The sequence below is a fragment of the Setaria italica genome, chromosome VI (genome assembly GCF_000263155.2).
Source record: "Setaria italica strain Yugu1 chromosome VI, Setaria_italica_v2.0, whole genome shotgun sequence".
In the NCBI taxonomy this organism is placed as follows: domain Eukaryota; kingdom Viridiplantae; phylum Streptophyta; class Magnoliopsida; order Poales; family Poaceae; genus Setaria; species Setaria italica.
Window position 1 is genome coordinate 32,012,002 of NC_028455.1, and position 25,899 is coordinate 32,037,900.

At 45.4% G+C, this 25,899-nt stretch overlaps 2 protein-coding genes across 3 annotated transcripts; one reads left to right on the plus strand and one right to left on the minus strand.

Annotated features, from left to right (window-relative positions):
- Positions 1–4,595: 4,595 nt before the first annotated feature.
- Positions 4,596–7,460, minus strand: LOC101766562 (leucine-rich repeat protein 1-like). Its single transcript, XM_022827785.1, has 4 exons — positions 7,292–7,460; positions 6,254–6,544; positions 5,081–5,269; positions 4,596–4,786 (listed from the first exon to the last, which is right to left on the minus strand). The coding sequence occupies exons 1-4, from the start codon at positions 7,458–7,460 to the stop codon at positions 4,596–4,598; spliced, it is 840 nt and encodes a 279-aa protein (XP_022683520.1).
- Positions 7,461–17,573: 10,113 nt separating this feature from the next.
- LOC101757751 (peroxisome biogenesis protein 5) lies at positions 17,574–25,721 on the plus strand. Of its 2 annotated transcripts, XM_004973761.4 has the most exons (15): positions 17,574–17,911; positions 18,588–18,713; positions 18,793–18,946; positions 19,462–19,655; positions 19,845–20,087; positions 20,354–20,473; positions 21,391–21,561; positions 21,958–22,130; positions 22,424–22,670; positions 23,129–23,213; positions 23,601–23,710; positions 23,926–24,150; positions 24,733–24,798; positions 25,058–25,152; positions 25,248–25,721. In XM_004973761.4, the coding sequence occupies exons 1-15, from the start codon at positions 17,795–17,797 to the stop codon at positions 25,324–25,326; spliced, it is 2,205 nt and encodes a 734-aa protein (XP_004973818.1). In that variant the 5' UTR covers positions 17,574–17,794; the 3' UTR covers positions 25,327–25,721. The 2 variants fall into 2 exon arrangements, with proteins under 2 accessions (XP_004973818.1, XP_004973819.1); XM_004973762.3 differs by lacking the exon at positions 21,391–21,561 and having other exon boundaries at positions 17,575–17,911.
- Positions 25,722–25,899: the final 178 nt, after the last annotated feature.

Here is a 25,899-nt window from a genome sequence, read left to right on the forward strand (position 1 = left end):
CAGGATCGCATCCTTCCTTGTTGTTCCACATGTGGATGTACCGGTCATGCTTCACCCTCCAATCATTTTCCTTGTACCGCTTTCTGCGGTCGATACTGCATCAGAAATTAGTGAAGTATTAGTATAACACGTTAATTGCGTTAATTGAATACCCTCCAATAGTTATTTATTCCTGCGTACCTGTGCAGCTGCTGCGAAGTCGATAATTCCAAAGGAGGGCACGGTTGCATCCTCCCAAACTGCCACATCACCCTATGCGGCATATGAAACTCTACCACGAAGTACAGTATCATTGGGGTTGTGCACCTCCATAACTCTCTATCTCTGTAGCACGTCGGTGAAAAGACGATATCGCTAAGCTGCTGACGGTCATACGGTTTCCATTCCACCTTCAAAAATTTTCACGCAATACTTATTTCATCTACCATTATATGCAAGTTAGCTTAAAAAACTATTATGGTTACCAAATTACCTGGTACTGCGTGGGAACATCAAACTCGTTCGTGTAGGCCCTGTAGCGCCTATCCGGATTGCCACGAACGGGCCGCACATGCTTCCACACGTGATAGAACGTGGGAAGAGAATCGTGTCGATGCCATGGCTGAAATTGCAAGTAAGTACAATTGGTCACATGATACAATAGTTTTTCGAACATTAACGTAGAAAAAGGAATTAGCCGTTGTCACTTACATCGACACGGAGGCGGGAAGGTCGACCCACGGGCATTCGCTCCCAAATCCATATCTGGAGCATATAAGTGCACCCTCCAACATTAGAATCTCTCGCTGTGCGCCGGCAAGCCTCACATAACTGTCTGTACAGCCAGGCAAGAGCCGCTGAGCCCCAACTGTAAGTGGCTATGTTTTCCCAAACTTGACCTAGAATGGGAAGAACCATCCACGATACTGTGTTCCCAGCAGCATCTGGAAGGAGGAATGTACTGACAAAGTGCCATAGCCACACTCGAGCAAAGCGCTGCACGACCTCGTCATCTGCTCCCGGAGGACACACCTCGAAGTGCTCCCTCAACCATGCCGAGCTAACACCGGACGTCTTCTTCGAGCTATCTCCGCCCTCTGGCTCTGGCGGCCTAATCCCGATATGCATCTCGACCATATCACGCCAATTCTCATTCTGGATAATACCTGTCACTGGCAGCCCATGCAGTGGAAGGCCGAGTATCATAGCCGCATCCTGCATTGTGATAGTCATTTCTCCGAAGGGCATGTGGAACGTGTGAGTCTCCGGACGCCACCTGTCGACCATAGCGGTCAACAGTGGTCCGTCCATTGGAGGGAGACCCCCCACGACCTGAACAGCGATATCCAAGAAACCTGCTCTCTGCAGGTACTGGGCGTACCGCTCATCCCACCTAAGTGGTGAGTGCACCCTAGCCCTCAGTGGTGTCAAATTCTGCAAAATATTATAAGAACATTTCAGTATGAGAAATCAATCCAATTGTGAATAACGGGTTTCTAAAGTGGTAAGTAACACAAATATGATACAAATGACATTTTCAGTATGAAATTGTTTACACTCTACACAAGCGAATAGTAACGAAAGGCACATCCTTAATTAATTTATAAGAACATTTCATACGAAAATCTTGCAATTCTCATCCTAAGGTATGCATTCATCAGCAAAAAATAGCAACCATTGTAATACCTCATTCATGTCCGCGAGGTGGTGGGCACGGTGGTGCAAGTCGTAAGCAGCCTCAAGAAGAGGGTACCCCGGGGCCGCCATCCTAAAAAAACAACATAAATGATCGTTAGTAAAAAGCTTCATTACATGATAAGTACGGAAAATATGATAATGTACGGAAAATATGATAATGTACGGAAAATATGATAGGCAACGCGCATACCCAATTGTTCGAATTACCCGACCTATTACTGCTCGGTCTAGATTTAGTGCCTTTTGATTTTCTACTGCGGCATGTGCAATTCCTGATGATCTTGTGGCACTTGGAGCAACGATTTTCCGACTTGTCAATATCAAAATCACCAGTATCATAATCTGCAGAAAGCCTCCCTTCCGACACGTCCATCTCGCCTGTGAAACGCTTCTTCTGCCGCCTTCCTACTTTATTTCTCATTAAATTGGGGTTAGGCACGTACCCTACCCCTTCATATGCCGGCCATTGTGACGGATCTAGGTAAGGTTGAAAGCTTGATTCCCAAATTTTGATGGTGTGCTCCCTAGAGTACAACGGTGACAAGTACATGGGGCTTTGAAAGTTAAGACCTCTTGCCTTGCAAGCTGTAATGAAGTGTGAACATGGAAGGTGCAACAATTGAGGAACATTGCAGGTGCACGAAACTTCGTGCAGATCCACTCTATAGTGTCGGCCTCCATGACTCTCACCCCCAATGTTAGTCGAACCGTAACTTCTTATAGAATACACCATCCTTTCTGGCCCGTACGGATCTGCTAAGTGGTGCACGGATCTAAGCTCAGCCTCTGATAAATAATTATCTACAACTTGCCCAATTCTATAGCCTTGATCTAACATATCACGCGCCTTTCCCCATCGGTTCACAAAGTAGGCGTTGCATTTTTCGAATGTGTATTCAATAATTCCAGCGACGGGCCTACTTCGGATGCCTTTGAAAACTCCGTTGAGTGATTCCGAGAAGTTCGTGGTCATAATACCCCACCGCATCCCTCCCTCATCGAAAGCCTGCGCCCATTTATCCTTGTCCCTCATTTCACCCTTCAACCATTCTTTTGCGTCGTCGTTCAAGTCCTTCACTAAATCTTCTAACTTCTCACGAAATTCTCTCTCTGTATGAACCGTGCATAATAATTTCAATTTTCCAATCACACCATTGCTCTTCTGCCGACGCGACATGTTGGCAGCAAAGTGCCTCATGCACCACCTATGCACAAGCGGTGGAAAACCATCAATGTGGTCCTTTGCACAATTTAGAAGCCCATGATGCCTATCTGATATCATACACACTATCCGTGAAGGTCCAAGAACATTTACCCGAACATTTACACATAATGAGCTCTAGCTTTCCCACAATCAAAACGACCTCTCAAACTTATCTCATCCACTCTACATCCATACTTCGTCATTACACGGTCAACTAAATCACTAAAACTTGGAGGACCATCAAATATTTCAATTGACTCATTCATATTCTCTAACTCCCCATTTTGTTTCACAACACCACCATGAAAAAATCGAACTAAACGATCCATCTACAAAATACAAACATTTCACCATGTCATATACACTACACATTGCACATATTCGACATATCAACTACACACATTACATATATTGGACAAATTGCAAACAAAAAATACACATATACATTGCACTATACGATTCAATGAATATATCCTTAAATCAATAAGTTCTACACGTCAATATCGCGGGCAGAGACTCAATTGCGTATGAACTACGTATCATCTAACACAAAACATCATTGCATTTCATTGAAATTTCAAATCACTAACCTAACCCTAAGTCACCTAAACATCCTCCGATCTACCAAATGCAACGGTAAAACACGAGAATAAGTAGGGGAATACCTTCCACACGAAGCAGGGATCGATTCCCACTACTTTCCCCCACCGAAAACGCCGGATTTTGGGTGGATTTGGGGGTGGGGCGGCGGGGGGCGGCGCAGGAGCTTCGGGCTCGAAGGTTTCTGGAGGAGGAAGAAAGGAGGGAGGGAGGAGGAAGGGAGCCGGCGCGGGGCCTAAGTGTTGGCCCTGCCGCGCCAGGCGGGCTGGCGCGGCAGGCGGGCCGGCGCGGCGAAAGCGCGGCCCACGTCAGCGCCCGCCTGGCGCCGCGGGTCGCCGCGCCAGCGTGGCAGGGGGCTGCCGCGCCAGTGCATGTGGCGCGGCAGCATGTTCCTGCCGCGCCAGGCGGTCTGGCGCGGCCAAAAGGGTTAGGCCGCGCAAATAAAACCCCGCTGAGGTTATTTTTAAAAATAAAGAAAAAAAAGGGTTAAAAATAAAAAAAGTTCTTGGTTAGCGCCGGATGGGTGGCCAAAGGATGCCAAAATTCCATGCCAGTTGATTGGGTTCCTTCAGCGAAAACTCTATATAGTTTTTTTGAAAAAAAGAATCGACCAAGGAGTTTCTAGAAGTTTTCAATTACCAAACTGAGTGTCAACTATCAAGCAGGTACCATCTCCACCTTAAGAGCAACACATGCAGTAGCCCAAACTAGCATATATTTTGAAGAAACCAACAGCCTGTTCGCTTCAGCTTATTCAGCCGGCTTATCAGCTACCAAACAGTGTTTTTCTCTCACAACAAATCAGCCGTTTCAGCTTTTCAGCCGGCTTATAAGCTGAAGCGAACAGGCCTCAAGATGCTTCCCTGATGAAAGCTTATTCCAAGTTTCTAACACAACAAAAACTCAAATACAATGAGTTTATAGTGCTTCTATAATTACTCAAACCAAGTGTCTAGCTGCTAGCGTTAACCTTTACATAGAAAAAGCTGCTAATTTTTCTCGAACACACAAGAGAGCTGCGTATCATTTATATTAAGAAGAAGATATAGAAAAAGCTGCTAGCGTCAACCCTTTATACACCGCATATGCTGCATACACTAACTGGCTTGCTTTCTCAATATAGAGTTGGGAAGCTGCTGTAGTGCCACCACCTGCCACTATAGACCAGTCTCACCATGACTGCCGCTGAGAAGCCACCACCAAATCCCAATCCAATGAACAAATGCAACATGATGTCATCAAACCGCTCACCCTTAGATTTTGACGCCAGTGGAGTGAATGGTTTTGGATCCTTTGGAGGTGAACCTGCCAGGGTGCATTGTATAGGAAGGGGGCAGCCGTAAAGTCCTTCGTTCCCTTGGAAAGAGCTACTAGGAAATGTGGAGATTTGAGGACCTGAAGGTATCCTACCGCTCAGGGTGTTGTATGACAGGTTTAGCCACTCGAGAGACGTCAAAGACATTGCCAACTCCTGCGGTATTTCCCCTGACAGCCTATTCCATGAGAGATCGAGTGACTCAAGGTGAACCAGATTGCCAAGCTCGTGTGGAATCTCGCCCGTGAAGGAGTTTCCCGACATGTTGAGTACATGCAGCGCACTCAGCTTTCCGATGGTCGTGGGGATGAGACCATGGAATCTGTTGTGAGAAAGGTCAATCAACACAAAGTCAGTCTGGATTTCAGACACATCAATGTACAGCTCTTTCATTTCAATGTCAACCACCAGCAGGTATGGACAGAACCATTCTTCACTCTCTGGACTTGTAGCATAAATCCCACCACCACTTCCTGCTGGATGAATCATGAGCTTTGAATTCTGAAATAAATTCGTGGGCAAGGCACCATTGAACCTGTTGTTTGCGATATCAATGATTTGTAGATCCTGGAAATACTCCAAGGTCGAGTTCTCTTCAATACTTGGCAATGAACCATAGAATTGGTTCGATCTCAAGACTAGGATACGAAGGTTAGGTAGCTCTCCTGTCCAATATGGAAAAGAATCAGTAATAAAATTTTCACCAACATCCAGGAAGACTAGTTCTTGGCAGCTGGACAGCGACCTCGGCAGATGCCCTGTGATCTGATTTCTACTTAAATCGATCAAGTGTAAAGAACACCCCTCCTCAACATTATCAGGCCATACTCCAGTAAGGTGATTTCCTCTCAATCTTAGGACGTCCAAGCTTTTGCAATTCAGAAGATATGACGGAACTGGACCGCTGAAATTGTTATTAGACAAATCGATAATCCTAAGACTATCACTAGTGCTGCACTCTGATAGAGGTACGGGGCCACTTATCTCATTGTTAGACAGATTGATAGAATTGGCTGCCCGAAACTGCTGAGTGAAATTGCTGGAAGGGATAGAGGAGAATCTGTTGTGTGAGTAATCCTGGTTGAGGCCAGCGGCTACGAGAGGTACTGCCCCATGAAGCATGTTGTAGCTCAGATCGATATACATGACTGTGGTGTTGGCCAGGGGCTGTGCAACTGCTGTAAATTTGTTGTGCGACAGGTTCAATATGCGAACTACCTTGCTCCATATCCAACTAGGAATCTCCCCACTAATTTGATTCCATGAGAGGTCTAGTCCACTTAGGTGTGACTGGTCAGTTTTTAAAGGATAGGTACCTAACCAAGAACTGGTGCTATTGCTACTGCTACTGTTTTCTGCATTTGATGCATGCCAAGCAACAGAGAATAAGTTATTATTTGATGCTGACAACCATGAGATGTTCCTTAGCCTGAAATAGGAGAACAGCTCCAATGTACCTGTGAAGTAGTTGTGGTCAAGACTCAGGCTTTCAAGAGATGCAAGCCAACCAAATGATTTAGGAACTGGACCGCATAGGTGGTTGCCACTTAAGATGACTTCAGTTAACGTCAATGATGGATTTGAGAATTCTCCAAGAGCACCCGAAAATTGATTTCTGCTGAGGTCTAGCCTGCTAAGTGCTGGATGTGTGAACAAAGATAGAGGAATTCTTCCAGATAGAGAATTGAAGCTCAGATACAAGGACTCCAGATTATTGAGTTTTACTCTGTCACCAAGATAAATTGGCCCTGTACAAGGTTTCAGAAAACACATTTATCAGCAATAAATAAAGAAATGGAAAATATGATGTACCAAACATACAAGAAACATGCCTGTGAAATTGTTATCTGAGAGATACACAGATTCAAGCTGTGTTAAATTTGCCAGGGCTTTTATTTCGCCAGACAAACTACAGTTGACACACCTCATTATCCTTAATGATGTCAGGTTGCTGATTGTAGAAGGCAGACCCCCTGAGAAAACATTATTGCTGAGGTCCAGTTCTGTCAAGGATGTGAGATTGCCAATATAGTAGGGTATGCATCCAGAGATGTTTGCGCTCCAAAGATTCAGAACTTTGAGATTTCTGAGTTGAAGAATTTCGAGAGGGAATGTCTGGAGATTGCTGCTGCCAAGCTTTAGAACTCTTAGCGAGTGGAAGCGGGAAAAGAAACCAGGGGGATAAGTGATGAAATTGTAACTGAGATCAATTACAGATAGCCATCTTAGACCTGGCAAGGAGTTGTCGACAGGACTAGACAGGTTGCAACCAGGCATTGTAAGAACCTCAAGCCGAGGAATGGACTTGACCAGAGCTCTGAAGCACTCTGCCGCAGTGCTGGAGATTTTCACCCTATCAAGATGGAGCTTCGTTAGTTTACTGAGGTTTGCAACGATGGTCTGGAAACTCGGTTCATGGAGCCTCAATTCGTCGTTGAAGGAGAGATCAAGTGACACCAAATCTATGAGCTCGGATATGTGGATAGGGACATTGCCTGCGAGGTCGCAGTTCGACAGGCTGAGAGCGGTGACCCTCCCGGCCTTGTCACAGGTGACACCCTCCCAGTGGCTGCAGCAGTCCTTGTCAGTTTGCCATGACGGCAGTATCATGGAGGGATCATTGCTAGACAAGGAGAAGGACTGCTTCACTTCGAGGAGCACCATGGCCTGATGCGGGAGGCTCTGGAGCCCGGTATGATGCATGGTGGTGCTGTTTCCTATGGCCAGCCCGAGTGAGAAGTGGAGTTGGACTAGTAGAGGTAGGAGAAATAGAACTTGCAGCAGTGGCATGCGATGAGCCATGCCAATGATGGAAGGTGGATGCATCATTGGTTTATGCACGGAAGGGAAGGATGTGGCAAGACCTATATAGAGGAGGAATAGCCCAGCAGCTGAGGCAAGTATGGACGGAAAAGATGTTGGACCAAGACCAAGTGTCTCTCCTGTGAGTTCCAGTCCTGATTTTAGGCGTCAATCTAGTATCAGGCTGTCTTGATCAGCCCCATCCGTTCTCGTACGCACCGAGGAGAAAGAACCGCAGATTGTGAAAGATCGATTCCTGGTGACGTAGACCCAGCGTTCGCGATACAGACACGCCCACCTGAAGTCATCTTGGGCCCCATTTGTTCAACTTTGTGACCACAACGTCCTGCTGACGCCATGGTTGAGACTTGAGACCGCGTCGTTGGCATTCAATCCTCGGGTCAGTTTACTAATTCATAGTCTCAAGGTCATAGCTAGGAGTAGTCTTGCCAAATGCCAGTCATCTTTGTAACTCATGAGAGAGAGGAAGATGACAATACGGCATAACAACAGCACCATGCTTTTCTTTTCAGGCTTGTCGCTTTGTTGTTATGATATGAGATATATTGTGCTACCGCGGCCACCAAAATTTTAATATGGCTGAGTCAACTGGTCAAGTCTGTTTCACTGTGATTGGGTCAAGCCTAATTACTTTGTTTTCCAGAGTGGTCGAGTCTAACTGAAAATTTCTTCGTTCATTGCTGTCACGCTCTACTGGGTTTCTTGTGCGTTGCCCTCTGCTTTTTGGCTAAAGAAAACACACTGATCTGTGACAGGTCAACGAAGTCACAAGAGGAACCGCGTGCGAGAACCAAGCCAGCACCAAGCACAATCAGCCGTGATGTCCGATTGTCCGGTGTGAGACTGAAAACCTTTGTTAGGGGTGTTTGGATACCCCATTGCTAAACTTTAGTACCTGTCGCATCGGATTTTTGATACTAATTAGGAGTATTAAATATAGTCTAATTACAAAACTAATTGCACAGATGTAGTCTAATTCACGAGACGAATCTATTAAGCCTAATTAGTCCAGGATTTGACAATGTTGTGCTACAGTAACCATTGCTAATGATGGATTAATTAGTCTTAGTAGATTCATCTCGCGAATTAGACTCCATCTGTGCAATTAGTTTTTGTAATTAGCTCATATTTAGTCCTCCTAATTAGCATCCGAATATTCGATGTGATCCTACTAAATTTTAGCACATCGTATCCAAACAGCCTTTGTATGGGTTGCTTGGCATCGACTCATATAGTCTGCAACTGCGAGTGCCCGGCGCCAAGCACAGGTTGGCTGACCATGATTCAGCACGGTATCGAGATGCGTGGAACACGGGGAATTGGGGAAAGTGGGGGCGCGTCGGGCTCGTTTCATGGACTCGCCTTGGTATTCCGTTGACGTCAAGTTGCAGGCAAGGTCAGAGGCCATGGCGGTTCCATTGTCTCACGCGGTCTCATGGTTTGCTAGTGGAAGAAGACGGGAAGAAGCCCGTGTGCTTTTAAGATTTTCCTTTTCTTTTTCCTTCCTCTAAGGCCTTGCTCGGTTGAGCTTTTATTTTTGGCCGAAGCCGAAAATTGGATCATGCAATCCAAATAGCGTGATTTTGGATTTGGTTTTGTAGCTGCTGCTGGCTGTGAAACGAATAGGTTGTTGCTTCTCATATCAGCTAAAAGTGCATTGGGTTTCGTGGAAGACAAGGTGTTGAAATAATGGACCTAGCCCATAAGTAATTTCAGAATTTCAAATAAATCTCAAAGGCCCATTAGCGTAAAGAGGGGGTACACCATCTGTTAGTCCCATATTGCTAATAGATAAGGGTGTTGGGGCTTTTCCTCCCTGTATATATGGACCACCTCCCTCATGAAAAAGATGAAATATAGACTACTATACGGGAAGGCCCCCAGGTTAGGGTATCCCTAAGGTGGTCTGTACTAGTTAGGTTTTTGCCTCCTCTCGCTGCTGCGCCGCCACCGTAGTCTACTCCATCCCGATTGTCGGCGTGCACCGGCGATTGGGAGAGCAGGTCTTCGGAACCGTCGTCTTCAGCGATCCTGCACCGGGAGAGGGCGAATAAGATTTTTGGGAAGCGCTCTGCGCGACTGCTCGATCGCTTCCTCCGCTTCGTCAAGTTCTTCGTCGACTTCTTCACCACGGCTCGTCTACCTATTCGTCGCTCGGGCATTACTCGTCGTCGCGAACAACGTCAAGCTGCTGATCGTCGTTGCCTGCTGTACCCGGTAGTCGTCCAGGAGCCTGTCTTCATCAAGAAAGAAACGTACGATCTCTTATCTCAAATTATGTCTTCCATACTAGCTATTATGATCTGTTGCAGTCTGATAGCACTGGATAGTATGGTAGAATGTGTGATTCTATTTGCAATGATAGACTTGTCTAGATCTTGCGTAGACATGTCTAGTTTAATCTACTATCTGTTCATCGTATTCATGATTTATTTCTGGATTAAATTAAAACTAAAAGTGCTTATATATTCAACAATCCAAAAACCTTATTGTAGGCACTTTAGTTTTATGGCTGGATTTCTTGATGCACTGAGGCCAGCACCGTTTGCTGGCGTGCACTTCAAGTGGTGGCAGGTGAAAGCCACGCTGTGGTTTACTGCCATGAAGGTGTTCTGGGTGTCCAATGGCAAGCCGGAAGGGGTTCTCTCTCCTGAAAAGGAGAAAGAATATCCGGAAGCCAACACAATCTTCTTGGGCGCTGTGATTGGTGCACTTGCAGAACATCTACAGGATGTGTACCTTCATCACACGGTCGCAAAGGAGTTGTGGGACGATCTGACTGCCAACTACGGTGGCTCAAGACACTGGCACTGAACTGTACATCATTGAGCGGTATCATGACTACAAGATGGTTGACGAAAAATCTGTAGTCGCTCAGGCTCATGAATTACAGTGCATGGTGAAGGAACTCGATCTACTAAAGATTGTCGTATCCGACAAGTTTGTGGCTGGGGGCATTATTGCCAAGTTACCTCCATTCTGGAGGGATTTCGCCACTTCTCTCAAACACAAGAGGACAGAAATTTCTGTTTCAGACTTGATTGCGTCTCTTGATGTTGAGGAGAAAGCTCGGGCTAAAGATGGACGATCTAAAGCTGTTGAGGGTCAGACTAGTGCCAATATGGTGCACCAATCACATCACAATGGCAATGGTGGCAAGGGTAAGGGCAAGAACAATAAGCCTAAGCAGTCCACTACCTTCAAGAAGAAGCCGCCAGTTGGAGCAAGAATGTGCCCGACTGACAGAAGCTCTTCGGGTGCATGAAGTCGGGGCGAAGTCCTTTGCCGTGGAACACGCGGATCACGCGGTTCTGCACGAAAAACTGGAGAGCCGCTACAAATCCTTGAACAAGAAGTATCAATGTAAGCAATGCGACTACTTTGGGTGTGTCCAACTGTAGTTGGCTGTGGCCTGAGTTCTTTTGCTTTGTAGAGCTCAAGAAGCGGGAGGCGGCTGCAAGGAGCCAAGTTATTGATTGGAGGAACGCTCATGACCGAGTGGCAGATGAAGCCGAACATCTTCGGGTCGCGCTCACGGAAGCTCAGGCTGCTTGCGAGCATCAGCGGGACCGAAAGATGCAGAATGGCGTGATGCTTGCCATGACCATGGTGGCATGCAGAGATCATGCCCAGACCTTGGGAACGCTTCGGGGCGAACTCCGAGAGCTGTCTGGAGCGGCCGAAGACTTGGTGAATGCCACAACCCCCGTGGAGGAAGGCGCGGGACCGCAATCGCTAGTAGAGCGACTAAGAGCTGCCCCGAGTAAAGTGGCGGGACTTTGCAAGACTGTTTGCAAACAGGTGCTTGCGGTTGTGAAGTCCTACTACCCGAGGGCAGACTTGGCGGCAGCAGGTGATGGCGTGGCTCGCAACTACACAGAGGAGGCCTATGCGCAGTACCTCGAGGAGGCGGAGCCTATTGCATCCAAGATGTCGGAGTTTGTCTCCTTAGAAGAGTTTTAAGCTGCTTGTGTAATCTTGTATCTGAGTACATTGATATTTTGAAATGCCAAGCCTTTGGATTTGTTGTCATTGTCTTGCAAAGAGTAGTTTTTACTCCATTTTGTCGAATCCCGAAGTATTGCACCTCTGCCGGGCCCGACCCTCTGGGGAGGGGATTCGTCTCGCTCGACCCTGAGTTTTGGGGTCGGCTAAATCTGACCTTGTCGAGGGTAAAAATTCCGCCTCGCCCGACCCCGAGTCCTGGGGTCGGGAGAGCCGGACCCCTGAGCGAGACTCCTCGTCGTCCGACCCTGAGTGAGGCTCCGCTTCGCCCGACCCTGAGTCCTGGGGTCGGCGGAGCCCGACCCTTTGGAAGGGTAGCTCCGCCTCGCTCGACCCTGAGTGAGGCTCCGCCTCGCCCGATTGAGAGTTCGGAGTAGTCAAAGCCCCCAACATGTAGGCTGTGCTTGGCTTGTAGTCCCGAGTGTCGAGTAGTCGTAATGTTGTTTGAGTACTCATCTTTTTGGGGGACACGGGTGTACTGTACTCGTCTGTCCTTTGCGAATGTACGGGTGTACTGTGCTCCTTTGTCCTTTGCGGATGCACGGGTGTACTGTGCTCCTTTGTCCGTTGCGGCATGAGTGCAGTCACATGGGTAGAGTCAGGAGTTGTCAGACTCATTGATCACGGGTGCACAGTAACTCTTGGGCCGGTGGTAGTTGTGGCTTTCGGCTATAAATAGGGCCATCTGGTGGGCGAACCAACTCAAGCTCCTGAGTAGCGATGGATTGCCTGCGGTTGCTTCTGTTTGAGTGTAGAGAATCATCAAAGAGTGCACCTGTGCTAGAAGATTCCTCGTAGATTGAGGCCACCTTCGCTCCACAGACTCCTGCGCTCGTAGGGATAGCCGCGATGCTAGAAGATTCCTCGTAGGAGGTTTCATTGCACGCCTCATCTTGCAGCTCCTGATCCAGTGGAGTACGCGCTGGAACTCGCGAGTGATGGGTGATGAGTGCCGCGGTCTTCATCCCGCTCTGAAAGAGGTGGAGGTGCGGCCGTAGAGTAGATGGACTTCGCAAGGCTAGCAAAAGAGCAGCCTTGGTTACCTCTAGGCGCGTCTTACCGGATTTGGCGTTGCCGCTGTCTAGGCGATGGCGGTGATAGAGTACCTGGCAGTGCCTTGGGTAGGATACCTGGGCGTGGCTGCGTTTTGCGCAGCTTCCTTGCGTGTGGGCCCTTCCTACGGTTGGCAAACCTGAGTGGCCTTGTGATATAGTAAAAGTTTGAGGCTTAAATGCAGCCCGCCAGTAGGCAGTTGCTTGTAGTCTTCGTGTAAGCCGAGTCCTTGTACTCGTATGTTAACTTGATGTACTCTTGTTTCAGTAAAGATTGATATGAAGATTTTGTATCCAGGGCAAGAATCCTTGTTGTACTGATAGCTCGTCGAAGCGAACACCCCTTGACGTCGGTAATCGGGTAGTCGTCCCGAGTAGTTGCCTTGAAGTGAGTACTCGAGTGCTGCTATGGGTAATAGCGACAGAGGTGTTCTATATTCCAGGAGTTCGGCACTTGTTCTCCTGAAAGCTCTTGGAGTCTGTAAGATCCGGGTCTTGTAACCTTTGATACGATGTAAGGACCTTCCCATGGTGAATTGAGTTTATGTAATCCAGACGTGTCTTGAATACGTTTAAGAACTATATCACCCGAGTTGAAAGATCTTTCCTTGACGTTGCGGTCATGATAACGTCTTAAACCGTCAAGGTATCTGGTAGATTGCACTAGTGTTGCGCATCTTGTTTCTTCCAAACTGTTTATATCCGTTCGCCGCGTTTCTATTGCAAGTTCTTCGTCGTAGTGCTCAACGGATGGTGATTGCCATATTATATCGGCGGGTAATATGGCTTCCGAACCATATACCAGAAAATAGAGTGATAGTCCCGTAGTCTTGCATGGTTGGGTACGTAGGCCCCACAAGGCATTGGGTAACTCTTTGAGCCATCGGTCGCCTTTGGTGTTGCCGACGTCATGTAGTCGTTTCTTCAGAGCATCGAGTATCATGCCATTAGCTCGCTCGACTTGTCCGTTGGCTCGCGGATGAGCAACCGAGACATAACGGACGTCGATGCCGCTGTTCTCGCAATATTCCCAAAAGTCGTGATTATTGAAGTTTGACCCGAGATCTGTGATAATCCTGTTGGAAAAACCATAGCGGTGTACGATTTCATCCAAGAAGTTGAGGACTCGGTCTGCTTTGGGGCAAGTGATCGGTTTGACCTCGATCCATTTGGTGAACTTGTCAATTGCCACGAGTACTCTGTTGAATCCTCCTGGAGCAGTTGGTAACGGGCCAATCATGTCGAGCCCCCAGCAGGCAAATGGCCATGTTGGAGGTATTGTGACTAGCTTGTAAGCCGGCACATGCTGTTTTGTGAAGAATTGACAACCTTTCCATTTCTGAACCAGTTGTTTGGCATGGGCCAAAGCCATTGGCCCATAGAAGCCCGCTCTGAAAGCCTTGCCAACTAGTGTCCTTGAAGATGCGTGGTTGCCGCAGATTCCTCTGTGAATCTCTTCTAGGATTTCTTGGCCATCTTCTCTAGTGACGCACTTCATGAGTACTCCAGATAATGCACCTTTCCTGTAGAGCTTGTCTCCGACTAGAACGTAATTCTTTGCGTGTCGGGAGATTTGCTCAGCTTTATTCCTGTCGGATGGTAGCTGGTGATCTTTGATGTAGTCGATGAAGGGTGTCCTCCAGTCGACTTCTATCATCATGATTTCTCAGGAGACATCAGTAGTCGGGATTACTAGCGGCGTGACCTGTTCAGGTATGGACGGCTTGCGTAATTCGTGTACGAAAATTCCTGCTGGAACTTCTGCACGAGTTGAGCCCATTTTGGATAAAACGTCGGCGGCAACGTTGTTGTCGCGAACGATGTGGTGGAACTCCAAGCCGGAGAATTTGTTTTCCAGTTTACGGACTTCTTTGCAATAAGCGTCCATGTTGTCCATGTTTCGGTCCCACTCGTCATTGACTTGGTTTATGACGACTAGGGAGTCGTTGTACACCAGTAGTCGTTTGATGCCGAGGGAGATTGCGAGGCGAAGGCCGTGTAGCAGTGCTTCGTACTCGGCTTCATATTAGATGCTTCCCAGAATATCTGCAGCACATACTTGAGTTGGTCTCCCTTAGGGAAGATGAGTAAGACGCCTGCGCCGGCTCCTTCAAGTTTGAGGGATCCGTCGAAGTACATTACCCAATGTTCCGGTCGTTCGATTGGAGTTGGAACTTGATTTTCGATCCACTCGGCTATGAAGTCGACCAAAGTCTGAGACTTGATGGCTGTCCTTGGCTTGAAGCTCAAAGTGAGAGCTCCGAGTTCGACTGCCCATTTGGAGATTCTACCCGTGGCATCTCTGTTATGGAGAATTTCGCTGAGCGGGAAATCGAAGATGACTGTGATGTTGTGCCATTGGAAGTAATGGCGCAGCTTCCGGGAGGTGAGCAGAATAGCATATAGGAGTTTTTGTATCAGTGGATACCGAGTTTTGGAGTCCGAGAGTACTTCGCTGACGAAGTAGACAGGTCGTTGAACCTTGTAAGCGTGGCCCGGTTCAGACCGTTCGACTACTATTGCCGTGCTGATGACATGAGTAGTAGTGGAGATGTATAGGAGCAAGTATTCGTTCGGCGAGGGAGCGGTGAGTACAGGAGGCTTTGACAGAAAGTCTTTGAGTTGTGTAAACGTCCTCTCTGCCTCTTCCGTCCATTTGAACTTGTCCTGGCGTTTGAGAAGCTTGAAGAAGGGTAGTCCCCGTTCTCCAAGTCTCAAGATGAACCGGTTGAGAGCGGCCATGCAGCCCGTGAGTTTCTGCACATCCTTAATGCTGGCTGGTGCCTGCATGTTTGTGATGGCAGATATCTTTTCTGGGTTGGCCTCAATGCCGCGATGGCTAATGATGAACCCGAGTAGTTTGCCGGAAGATACTCCAAAGACACACTTCGTAGGATTGAGTTTCCATCGGAAAGCACGGAGACTGGAGAAAGTTTCCTCCAAGTCAGCAATGAGTTCCTCCCGGTTCCTTGTTTTGACGACGACGTCGTCGACATAAGCTTCGACATTGCGATGAAGTTGTTTTTCAAAGCACATCTGTATGGCCCTTTGATAAGTTGCTCCTGCGTTCTTTAGTCCGAAGGACATTGTTTTGTAGCAGAAAGCTCCAAAGGGCGTGATGAACGTTGTTTTGGCTTGATCTTCCTCTTTGAGGCTTATCTGATGATAGTCGGAGTAGCAATCGAGGAAGCATAGCAAGGCGCACCCGGCGGTGGAGTCAACCACTTGATCAATCCTGGGTAGCCCAAAAGGATTTTTCGGGCAGTGTACCCGGGTTGTTATTTTGAGTAATAACAAGTATCTCCCTATCCGGGTAGTAGCTTCCGGAACTTGATGTAGCAATCTCTGTGTAGTTTTCTTCGTGGTTGGACGTAAGTGGAACGCCCTCTTGATATGGTAGGTTGTCTATATGGACGACAAGGCGTGAGTCGTAGTCACGGTCGAGAAAAGATGGTCGCAATCCCGGCCAGTGGACGAATCTGCCTTGTGGTGTCGAAGTTATTACCAACCCTTGAGCTGGACCAAATAATGGTATCTCTGGTGAGTAGGATGAGTCGGAGTCAACATCCTCGTCACGCCCGAGTTCAACTCGGGTTCGAGCGAGAAGATCTTGGTAGACTTTTGTCGCGTTGCGTAGTCCGTGTGGGAACCGCTTTGAAGTCGAAACTGATTTGGATGCTGATTGGGGCCGCCGAATCCGAAGAGAGTCCGACCCTGAGTCCGGAGGTCGGTTGAGCCCGACCCTTTGGGGGAGTGGCTCCGCCTCGCCCGACCCTGAGTGGAATTCCGCCTTGCCCGACCCCGAGGCCTGGGGTCGGGAGAGCCTGACCCCTGAGCGAGACGTTGGAGTAGTCCGAGGCAAAGTCGAATCCGACACGTAGTCGAACTCGAACTCGTTGACTTTGAAATCTTGATTTTTTCTGGTCAAATCTTCCGGTTTCTTCTCGTGAATGTCGACGATCTGGCGCCGAAACGATCCCGAGCCTTCGGCGACGCAGAGCCAGGATCCAAAAGCGAAGGTGGCGCCGGCTTCGATGAAGAAGACGGGCCTGATGATGACTTTCGCCATTGAGTTCGCGCTGAGAAACTCGACGAGGTCCCCTACCTGGCGCGCCAGCTGTCGGTGTTTTAGACCGGCAACCCGCCTAGGGGTACCCTAGGTGGTCTTTTATGCGGTAAGGGTCGTCGAGAATTAAGGAATCAATGGTGACGCAAGGAACACGATTTAGACAGGTTCGGACCGCTAGATCGCGTAATACCCTACGTCCTGTGTGTTGGTTTGTATTGATGTATGTTCTGGTCTTGAGAGATCTGTCTTTGAGGAGGGTTCCTGCCCGGCCTTATATACCCAGGAGGGCAGGGTTACAAGTCTGAGTCCTAGTCGGATACTATTACAGAGTTCTACTCGGTATTGGCCCGAGTAGTTTTTCATAAACATACAAAAATAGTCCGAGAAGGATACGCCTATCCTTATTCTGATCTTGTCCGAATACGTTCCTTAGTGGGTCGTCCAAAGCCTACTCGTGAACCTGGGAAGCATGCCCGACACACCTGCACTAGGCAGAGGCTCCGCTTGCGAGCGAATCTGATAGTGGGGACTCACTAGAACGTTAAAAGAAATGAGTGCCAACGAACACTCGAAAGTTTAGTTTTTTTCTCTCGAAAAACTCAAAAGTTTAGCTGACAGATCAATTAGATATTTTGTCTGCTTTTTGTGTGAGAATCGTGGTAACTATGGCTCAGCGGGAAGGAAATTTCATGCAAACTTACAAACTCCAATGCTTTCCACAGTGCGAAAAGCAAAAAAAGAAGGAAATTTCCTCAACTAACCGCGAAACTTGAAAGACGGGAAAAAAAATGTGATCACAACAACCCATACGTACGCAGGCCAATCTCTCACGTGTCCGGTGCGGTATCTTGGCATTATCGGGTCTGCAGCTTTCTGCCCTCCACACCCGCAAAGCCACCGCCGCACGGCGACTCCCCCTCCCCCGCCGCTCCCCTTCCCTCACCTCGTGGCGGTCGCCCCTCGTCGCCGGCGACGACCGAAGCGGGCGCCCGTAGCATCGCACCTCCGGCGTCGGCGAGCGCGCCCGTCCGGTGGAGGGGGCGGCCGAGATGGCGATGCGGCACCTCATCACGGGCCAGAACAGCTGCGCCCCGGACGGCGCCTCGTCGTCCAACCCCCTCAACGCCTTCGCCAACGCCGTCCTCGGCCAGTCCTCCAAGACGCGGGTGAGCATCCATAGCCTTAAGCTCTGCCGGCGTAGTCTGGAGCTCGGGGGCTTAGTCGACGCCGCGGTGATGGTTTAAGTCTTGGATCAGCCAACCGTGCCGCTCGGGTTGGTTAATTTCTTATGGGCGGAGCCATTGTTCCGAAAGCAAAATCAATCCTGCTATTCTATGTTGTTGGTAGTTCGATCGTATCATGTCGCTTGTGTTTTTTGTGCGGTAATTGTGTGAGCCCCAATTGGCTAGTATATCACCACGCCAGTCTACTAGATGTGCCTGATTCTGAGTAGAATTAGTGATCTCTGCGTTCCGCTGCCACTTGGCTCCGATGGAGTTGTGAATTTGTTTATCTGGAACTGAAATTGCCAGTACACCTCGGTGAAGATCATGTATCAAATATGAGGTAGTTCTTTTCTGTTGCCAAAGAGGAGCGGGATGAAACAGCTCATTTTGCTTCAGCTGATAGGATACTCAATTTCCCAATTTAGGTACTCAGTAAGAAATACTAAGTTAGAATTTCTGATTCACCTACTTATTGTACCATGTTTCTCTGATATAAATTAGAGTGGATCTATAATATTCTGCTGTGGTTAACATCCAAATGCATTGATTAATAGGTTACAGTTAACATCAACACAACTCTCTCCATAAAAACACCCTTTTCCCTTTATTTGTGCAGTCAATAAAGGAACTTCCTGGCTCAGTCAGTGTTCCATCTACATCTGATTTTGGCACAGCTGCTCCCTTGTCAACCATCCCAGGTTCAGATGATGAGTTCAAACAAGATCAACGACCCCTTGCACGGGTAAGGGTTATTCCGAATGCTGCCCATTTATTCCCTTTACATGCAATCCTAAGTCCTAACTGTAACTGAGAACCTGTAGGGTGCCGACTTCATTCGTGGGGGTCCTGCTAATGATTGGATTGAATCTTTTCGCCCTCCTGGGGTTCCTGAATTTGGAGTAACAGAATCACAAGTTGCAGAATTTGACCAAATCTATAACAATACAGGGACAACCATTGGACCGCCCTTGGATGGTAAATGTCTAGATTTTAGTCTTTCTTTTGACTGGTTGTTTGTCTGTGTATGTTGCACAAATACATATCTGATAGTGCATATAATACACCCAGCTTGTTGAATACAGCTTAATAATTATTGTTGTGATATATTACTGCTCTTATATATTACAATCCTTGCTTTGTGCGGCTCTTACTGTTTCACATCTGGCATACTTCCAACCCAGCTTGCTTGAGACAAAAGGTTTGGTTGTATCAACAGTAGGCACTAGATCCCACTTTAATATATAGTGCTTGCATACTATAGAATAGTTAAAATCTTAAATGCCTTGGTTCTTGACTTTTTGTTATGCAAATTGTGTTTGATTGTGAGGATTGAAGTTTAGTATATTCAAAAAAAGCCTTTGATAAATAGATGCATTGTTCTTCTAACATACTATATGAAAATGGAGAGTTTACCTCAGGCTCAGTATTTTCCTAGTTTACAATGATACCAAAGTACAACACTACAGTGATTCTCACATAATTCATTTCAGGTCCACCACAAAGGGTGTTGTCTGGTGTCTTGCATTCTTTTCTTGCAAGTGGCAGAGCTGGTGTGCCGTTTCAACCTGTTCCAGTACCAGCTCTTGGTTTATCTGAAAGTGACAAACAATGCATACGTGATCGTAGCTGCATAATGGCACGACATATTTTGGCTGACCAACCAGAAGAATATATACAGGCTCAGGTTAACTTATAATTTCTAAACTCTCTGGATCTGAAAAATTACCTAGGACCATATGTGGTTTGATCAAAATATTTCTGCTTTCTGTTCGCTTGTTTAGCTAGAATTGCACAGTAGCTTCAGTTTTGCATGCACCTTACAAGTTCAGTATTTCTCTTATTGTTGGTGATCTTACTTTTTTATGTTTGTCAGGTCAATACCTTGTTGCATTCGCTTGATATTGACAACCGTATGAGAGGCCCTATGCATGGACAATACCCAGAGCTGGAGCAGTACTGGAATCAGTCCCAAAGTTCTATGGGACCTGCTTCGATGCATAATGCTGCAGATAAATGGATTACCGAGTTTGGAAATCAAAATAATAACCCAGAAAGTTGGGCAAATTCTTTCGAGCAGCAATATGGCCCAAATGGTTGGGCCTCCGAGTTTGAACAGGTCAGAGTCTTCAGCGTGCTTGTTTAGGATTTCTGCAATATCGATTCTGAAAGTTGCTTTTTTGCTGAGCAAGTTCTCTTAGAGATAGACAGGATGTGGAGTTGATATGGATTTATCTTCTCAGCTCTTTTTTGCCCTCAATCCAATTCTGTGTCCAATTTGGATGCTTAATATTGCTTTGCCTTCTTGCAATATGCTTGTGCCTGGCATGCCCAATTTTTAGTACCTGTGATTTAAATTCTCATCTATTTTTTATACTGTTGCAGCATCAGTCTCAGATGGCCATGGGTCAGATGGGAGGAGCGAACATGGCCAGCCTGGCTGCTATGGAGCAATCCCGTATGCTTGCACAAACATTAGCAAGTAATAATGACCCCAAGTTTCAGGTATAAATGATATCACTGTATATAACTCTTTTATATGTTCTGTGCACTGTGATTTGCTAGATAAGCAGTATCTACTTCATTTTCCAACTTGGCTTGAATTTTGATTGAAGCATAACTCGTCCTAGTTTGCTCTGTTTGTTCTGATTAGTGTCTCTGTACACAATTGGCTGGCTGGATGTGATGCATTAATAATTCAAATCCATTTAGTGTACATATGCTGTTGACCTATCATTTTGCTACATGTAAAAGCAGATCATTTTTATCATTGAATATGCACATTCCGGTCAGAGTGTTTTTTCCTATCATTTCTGGTGAAGTTGTGTGTGGTATAGGGACTTATTGCATTTTATTCTTATAGATAACTTTAACAGGATGACACATGAGCCATCAGCTATGAATCACCGATACTTCGCTGACCCTGCCGTACCCATATCTGATACTTGCTTATCCGATACTTCGATACTCTCTGTGTATCACCACTGTGTTGTTTTCCAAAATCGTGTATAGCTGTACCGGTATTGCTGTATCAGTGATACATAGGTCATCAGTTCGGAAATTGTTTGCATATTCTTTTGCATGCCACTTTTTGAAAAGTGCTTTGCATACTTTGGGTTTCTTTAAAGTTAACATGCCTTAATTGTCTAAATATAATCTTGCTTTCTAGAGTGACCGAGTGGGGACCTCATTGGATATGCAGAGAGGAAATAGTGTGCACTACTTTTGTATTGACTGTTCACATTGGTACCGCACTATTACTTGTCATATCTGAACCATTATTGTTCAGTATTGACTTGAGATTTTCCTAGACCGTGTATCAAACAACGATATTTTTACCAGTCTTATATTAAGTTTATAGGGTCATTTGGATCATCCTGTTGTAAGGGCCTGACAATATCCTTCTTTTCCATTTTGGGAAGAATTCTAAGTTCTTCCAGTTTGTTTCAAAGATGAGCCGTGGTGAACTTATTATAGAAGATAATCAAGTAAAACAAGGTTCAGCATCCCAATCCAATGGCTGGGCTGATGAATTTCAAACACAGTACAATGCTAATGCAAACACATGGGCGGATCAGTTTGCACATGAAGAGGTAATAACAGAGAGATGGGTGTACAGCATGCTTAATGGAGATTTAATTTTCCATGGTCAGAGTAAATCTTTTAATAATCACTGGTGCATCATGGCGATTTGTAACATGCAACTTTTTAGCTTTTTTGCCTACGAGCATGTGTGAAACTAGAAGTCGTCAGGATGTGTTTGTTCAGTAGACTTGCAGAACTGCTGAAGCTTCGGATTAGATATCTCCCAAACCCATCGTGGCTGCATTTTCTCTATAGGACCTGCATATGATGAAATGATCATCCTTTAGTGCAAACCTTCTAATATTCTGGCATTCTTGGTGTTGGCAGCATCACACCTTTTGTTTTGTTCACACTTGTATCAGCTGTGCTCTGATTATATTTTCTCACTATTCTTTATCCTGCAGCTTTCACAAGGGGCGGATAAGTGGGCTAGCGAATTCTCTAGTCAACATAATCAGGGTGCTCTAAATGAGAGCTGGGTTGATGAGTTTTCAAAATTAAATGTCACTGATGAATGGGCAGAAGAATTCAGTGGAGGTGGTTTTGGCGAAAGCTCTGCTGATCCATGGGCAGATGAGTAAGTACAAGTCTCTTGTGCCTCTGTACATTTGCTTTGTCATGGGAATAGCATTCAGTTTGAGTCGACATCAATTGCTTCTTTCTTGGTGTGTTGTCAGACCTATCAATCAGATACTGAAATAACTTTGGGCCTTTTATTCAAATATCCCATCTAGTTTGGCAAATTATTAATATAATTGTCTGATTAGTTTATATGCTGTGTGAATTATGTTATGTTTTAGAGGAGACCCTTTCATATAGCTGTTACATTATGGTATCATACCACTAACTGTTATCATGCTTTGTTTCTAGGTTCCAAGAACAGTTGTCATCCTTCAAACAAAGCTCGGGTGCTTCTCGAGGGGTTTATGTTTTTTCTGAGATGAACCCTTATGTTGGTCACCCTAATCCAATGCAAGAAGGACAAGAGCTCTTCCGCAAGGGCCTCTTAAGTGAAGCTGTTCTTGCTTTAGAGGCTGAAGTTTTGAAGAATCCTGATAATGCTGAAGGTTGGAGGTTGCTAGGAGTAACACATGCAGAAAATGATGATGACCAACAGGTGATGTGTCTCCCTTTAATGTTTAGATTCTTTTATGTGTCAGTTATGATTGTATCAAAAATCAAAAGACATACTAGGAATCAGGGCACTTACTTTTTCTCAGTACGTAGTCCAACATGTATTTACTGCATTTTTGTGTATGAGTTGTGTTCATTATGAGTTTTGAATAGATCGATTTCAAAGAGTTGTTTAACCAAATCTGAGACTGAGAGGTAAAAGCATTAAGTTTGGTACAGGGTGGCCGAACTTGATTGTTTGTAGCTGTCCTGCATGCAGTATACAGATTGTCATGAGGGATAGTGTGAACCATGCTCCATTGCAGTTCTGTATACCTATCGGGAAAAATGCACTTTTGTTAGTCTTTGGCACGATAAACTATGATGTTATGACCTAGGGGTTCCATGCTTCTCCATTTCATTAAGGTGACTTTTGTTTCTAATTTATTCCTTTGAATTCAGGCCATTGCAGCGATGATGCGGGCACAGGAAGCTAATCCGACAAACCTTGAAGTTCTTCTCGCTCTTGGTGTCAGTCACACAAATGGTTAGTGCCTGGAATTGTGAGAGCAATTTAATGTTCTCAATGTGCTCCTGGCGCTCTTGGACATAATTTACTGACAGAAGTTGTGATTGGAAGTAATCTTATTTCCACACTGATGCAAAGCTATTTCACCAGGAACAGTGAACAACTAAACACACCTTATTGAACTAATTCATGTTTGAGGGAAAACATATCTATTTTCTTTTGTAGTTTCAAAGAAAAGAAAAACTTTTCCATGCTCCTCCAAGCTTCATGGCCAATAATGGAATGCTTTGCTAATAGCATTTTTATTATTTAAAATTTTTAAATTTAGTTCAAGTAGGAAATTAATCGAAACAGCAAATTATATGATATCCTGAAAGGGTTTAATTTTCTGCGCAATTTCTGCAGAATTGGAGCAGGGAGAAGCATTAAGATATCTTTATAGGTGGCTTCAGAATCATCCAAAATATGGGGGCCTTGCCCCTCCACAGTCTACTGATTCACCTTATGGTCCAGATGTAAGTGCATGCTATGTGCTTTTAGTGTGGATGTTTCAGTTTTGTATATTAACTCATCGAACTGTGACAACTTCAGATTTCAGATGGGTATCCTGTATACATGATTAGATGTTTTTAGCTGCAGTCATATACTTTTGTCCATTCTAATGTGTTTCGATATATTTATTTCTCAAAATATTTTCATTCTGACATACTAAATGCTTACGTCTCATCAGGTTGTTAGATTGTTTAATGAAGCAGCTCAGATGTCACCTGAAGATGCCGATGTCCATATAGTTCTGGGAGTCTTATACAACCTATCAAGAGAGTATGATAAAGCTATAGCTTCATTTAAGACAGCACTACAGCTCAAACCTCAGGACTATTCACTCTGGAACAAGCTTGGTGCAACCCAAGCAAACAGCATCCAGAGTGCTGATGCAATACTGGCGTATCAGAAGGTAATTAGTTACGATATGTGTTTATATTTTCAACTTCGGTCATTCTTCCCAGTCGACGACCCAACTTTGTTTCTATCCTTTTTTATGCTTAAATGGCCGCTTATCCTGTCCTTTGTTGGTCTTTGGCTATTCCTTTTAGTGGAATATTTCTGGGTACTATATCTGTGTAAGATGCAAAACTAGCATGCAAAACTGTATGGTTAATGTCTACTTGTCTTAACATAAATTCCTAAATAATGCATGTGGGTCCTGTCGGACTTGTTATTGAAACTCGGAAATGACTATTATATAGACTGACACAGACATGGAAGAAGTGGTTTCATGTTGCAACTTTAGTGGCCAAATTCATGGTACAATGTAAGATTTGTTTGGCCAAATTCTTTAAAGACATATCATCAGTTTGATTAACATAACATTTTTTGTATTATCTCCTCCATCTATGGCTGATATAAATAAATAGTTGTAATTCAAACTTATCTTTGGCTTATCCAATGTAGATAATATTGCGGCATACTGGTACAATAACCCTTGTTTATGGATTTGAAACACAACTAATCACAATATGTTGCTTGTTGGTTTCAGGCTCTAGACTTGAAACCGAACTATGTCCGTGCATGGGCTAATATGGGAATCAGCTATGCCAACCAGGTAATTTTTCTCAAGCACTGTAGAATGCTATCGCTTGATCATGTTATCGGCTGTAAATCACATTCTTTAATACTACCTTGTGCGAAATAAGAGATCATATTTTGACTTTGCTTACCTTCTCAACACTACTACACTAACATGCAACCATGTGGAACTTCTATTTTTTGGTTATTTTTGCGAACTGTTGTAAGTTTTGCATGGCAACAGACAACCTGGTAACCCTTATTGATGCAGCTTTTTTTATATGTTGCTTATGCAGGGTTTGTATGAAGATTCCATTCGGTACTATGTAAGGGCAGTTGCGATGAATCCGAAAGCTGACAATGCCTGGCAGTACTTGAGGATTTCTCTTAGGTATGTCATGAACGTTTGCTGTTCCTTCATGCGAACCTTATAATAAGCAATGCTGATTTTACTAACTAATCATATGCTGTTCCATTTTAAACCAGCAATGCGTCACGAGCTGACATGATTGCTGCATGTGATGCCCGCAACCTCGACGCCCTTCAGAAAGAGTTTCCTCTGTGAGTCTTGGTACTGGACAGTAGCTGTTGAGCAGAACCTCGTCCAGGAAGGAAAGCAGCAAACTTGCAATACGCATGCTGTTATTGGCTGCACTCATGGAAATGGAACTGGAATCCAATAGCCTTTTGTTTTTCTGATTCTTGTTTGATGTATGTCGATTCTTCTATTTAACAAGCAAGTGGGGATGTATAGGAAGTGGGGAACAACACTGAATCGTAGATGTGAAATACCATGTCGATTGGCAAAGGTAATGGTGGCAAAGGGGGGACAATATTAGTAGTTACACATTTACAGAAGGCACAGCAGGAATAAAAAGAATGGTCGAATAAAAAATGTCCTTTATCTCGAGGGTGGTACCTCTGCCTGTTCAATGAAGTAATGGAAATATATCTCCTTTATTCTGATCTGATTCCCGGTAGGCCCAGAATGTTATCAAATGAAAAAAACTATATGACCTATTAATTATCACGATAGTTTTTCCTCATTTTCACCTATAATATCATTCATAAAACCTACACGGACCGGATTTTTTTTCTCCTCCCAGCCTGATTTCCAACCTAATTTTAGCCTAGCTAC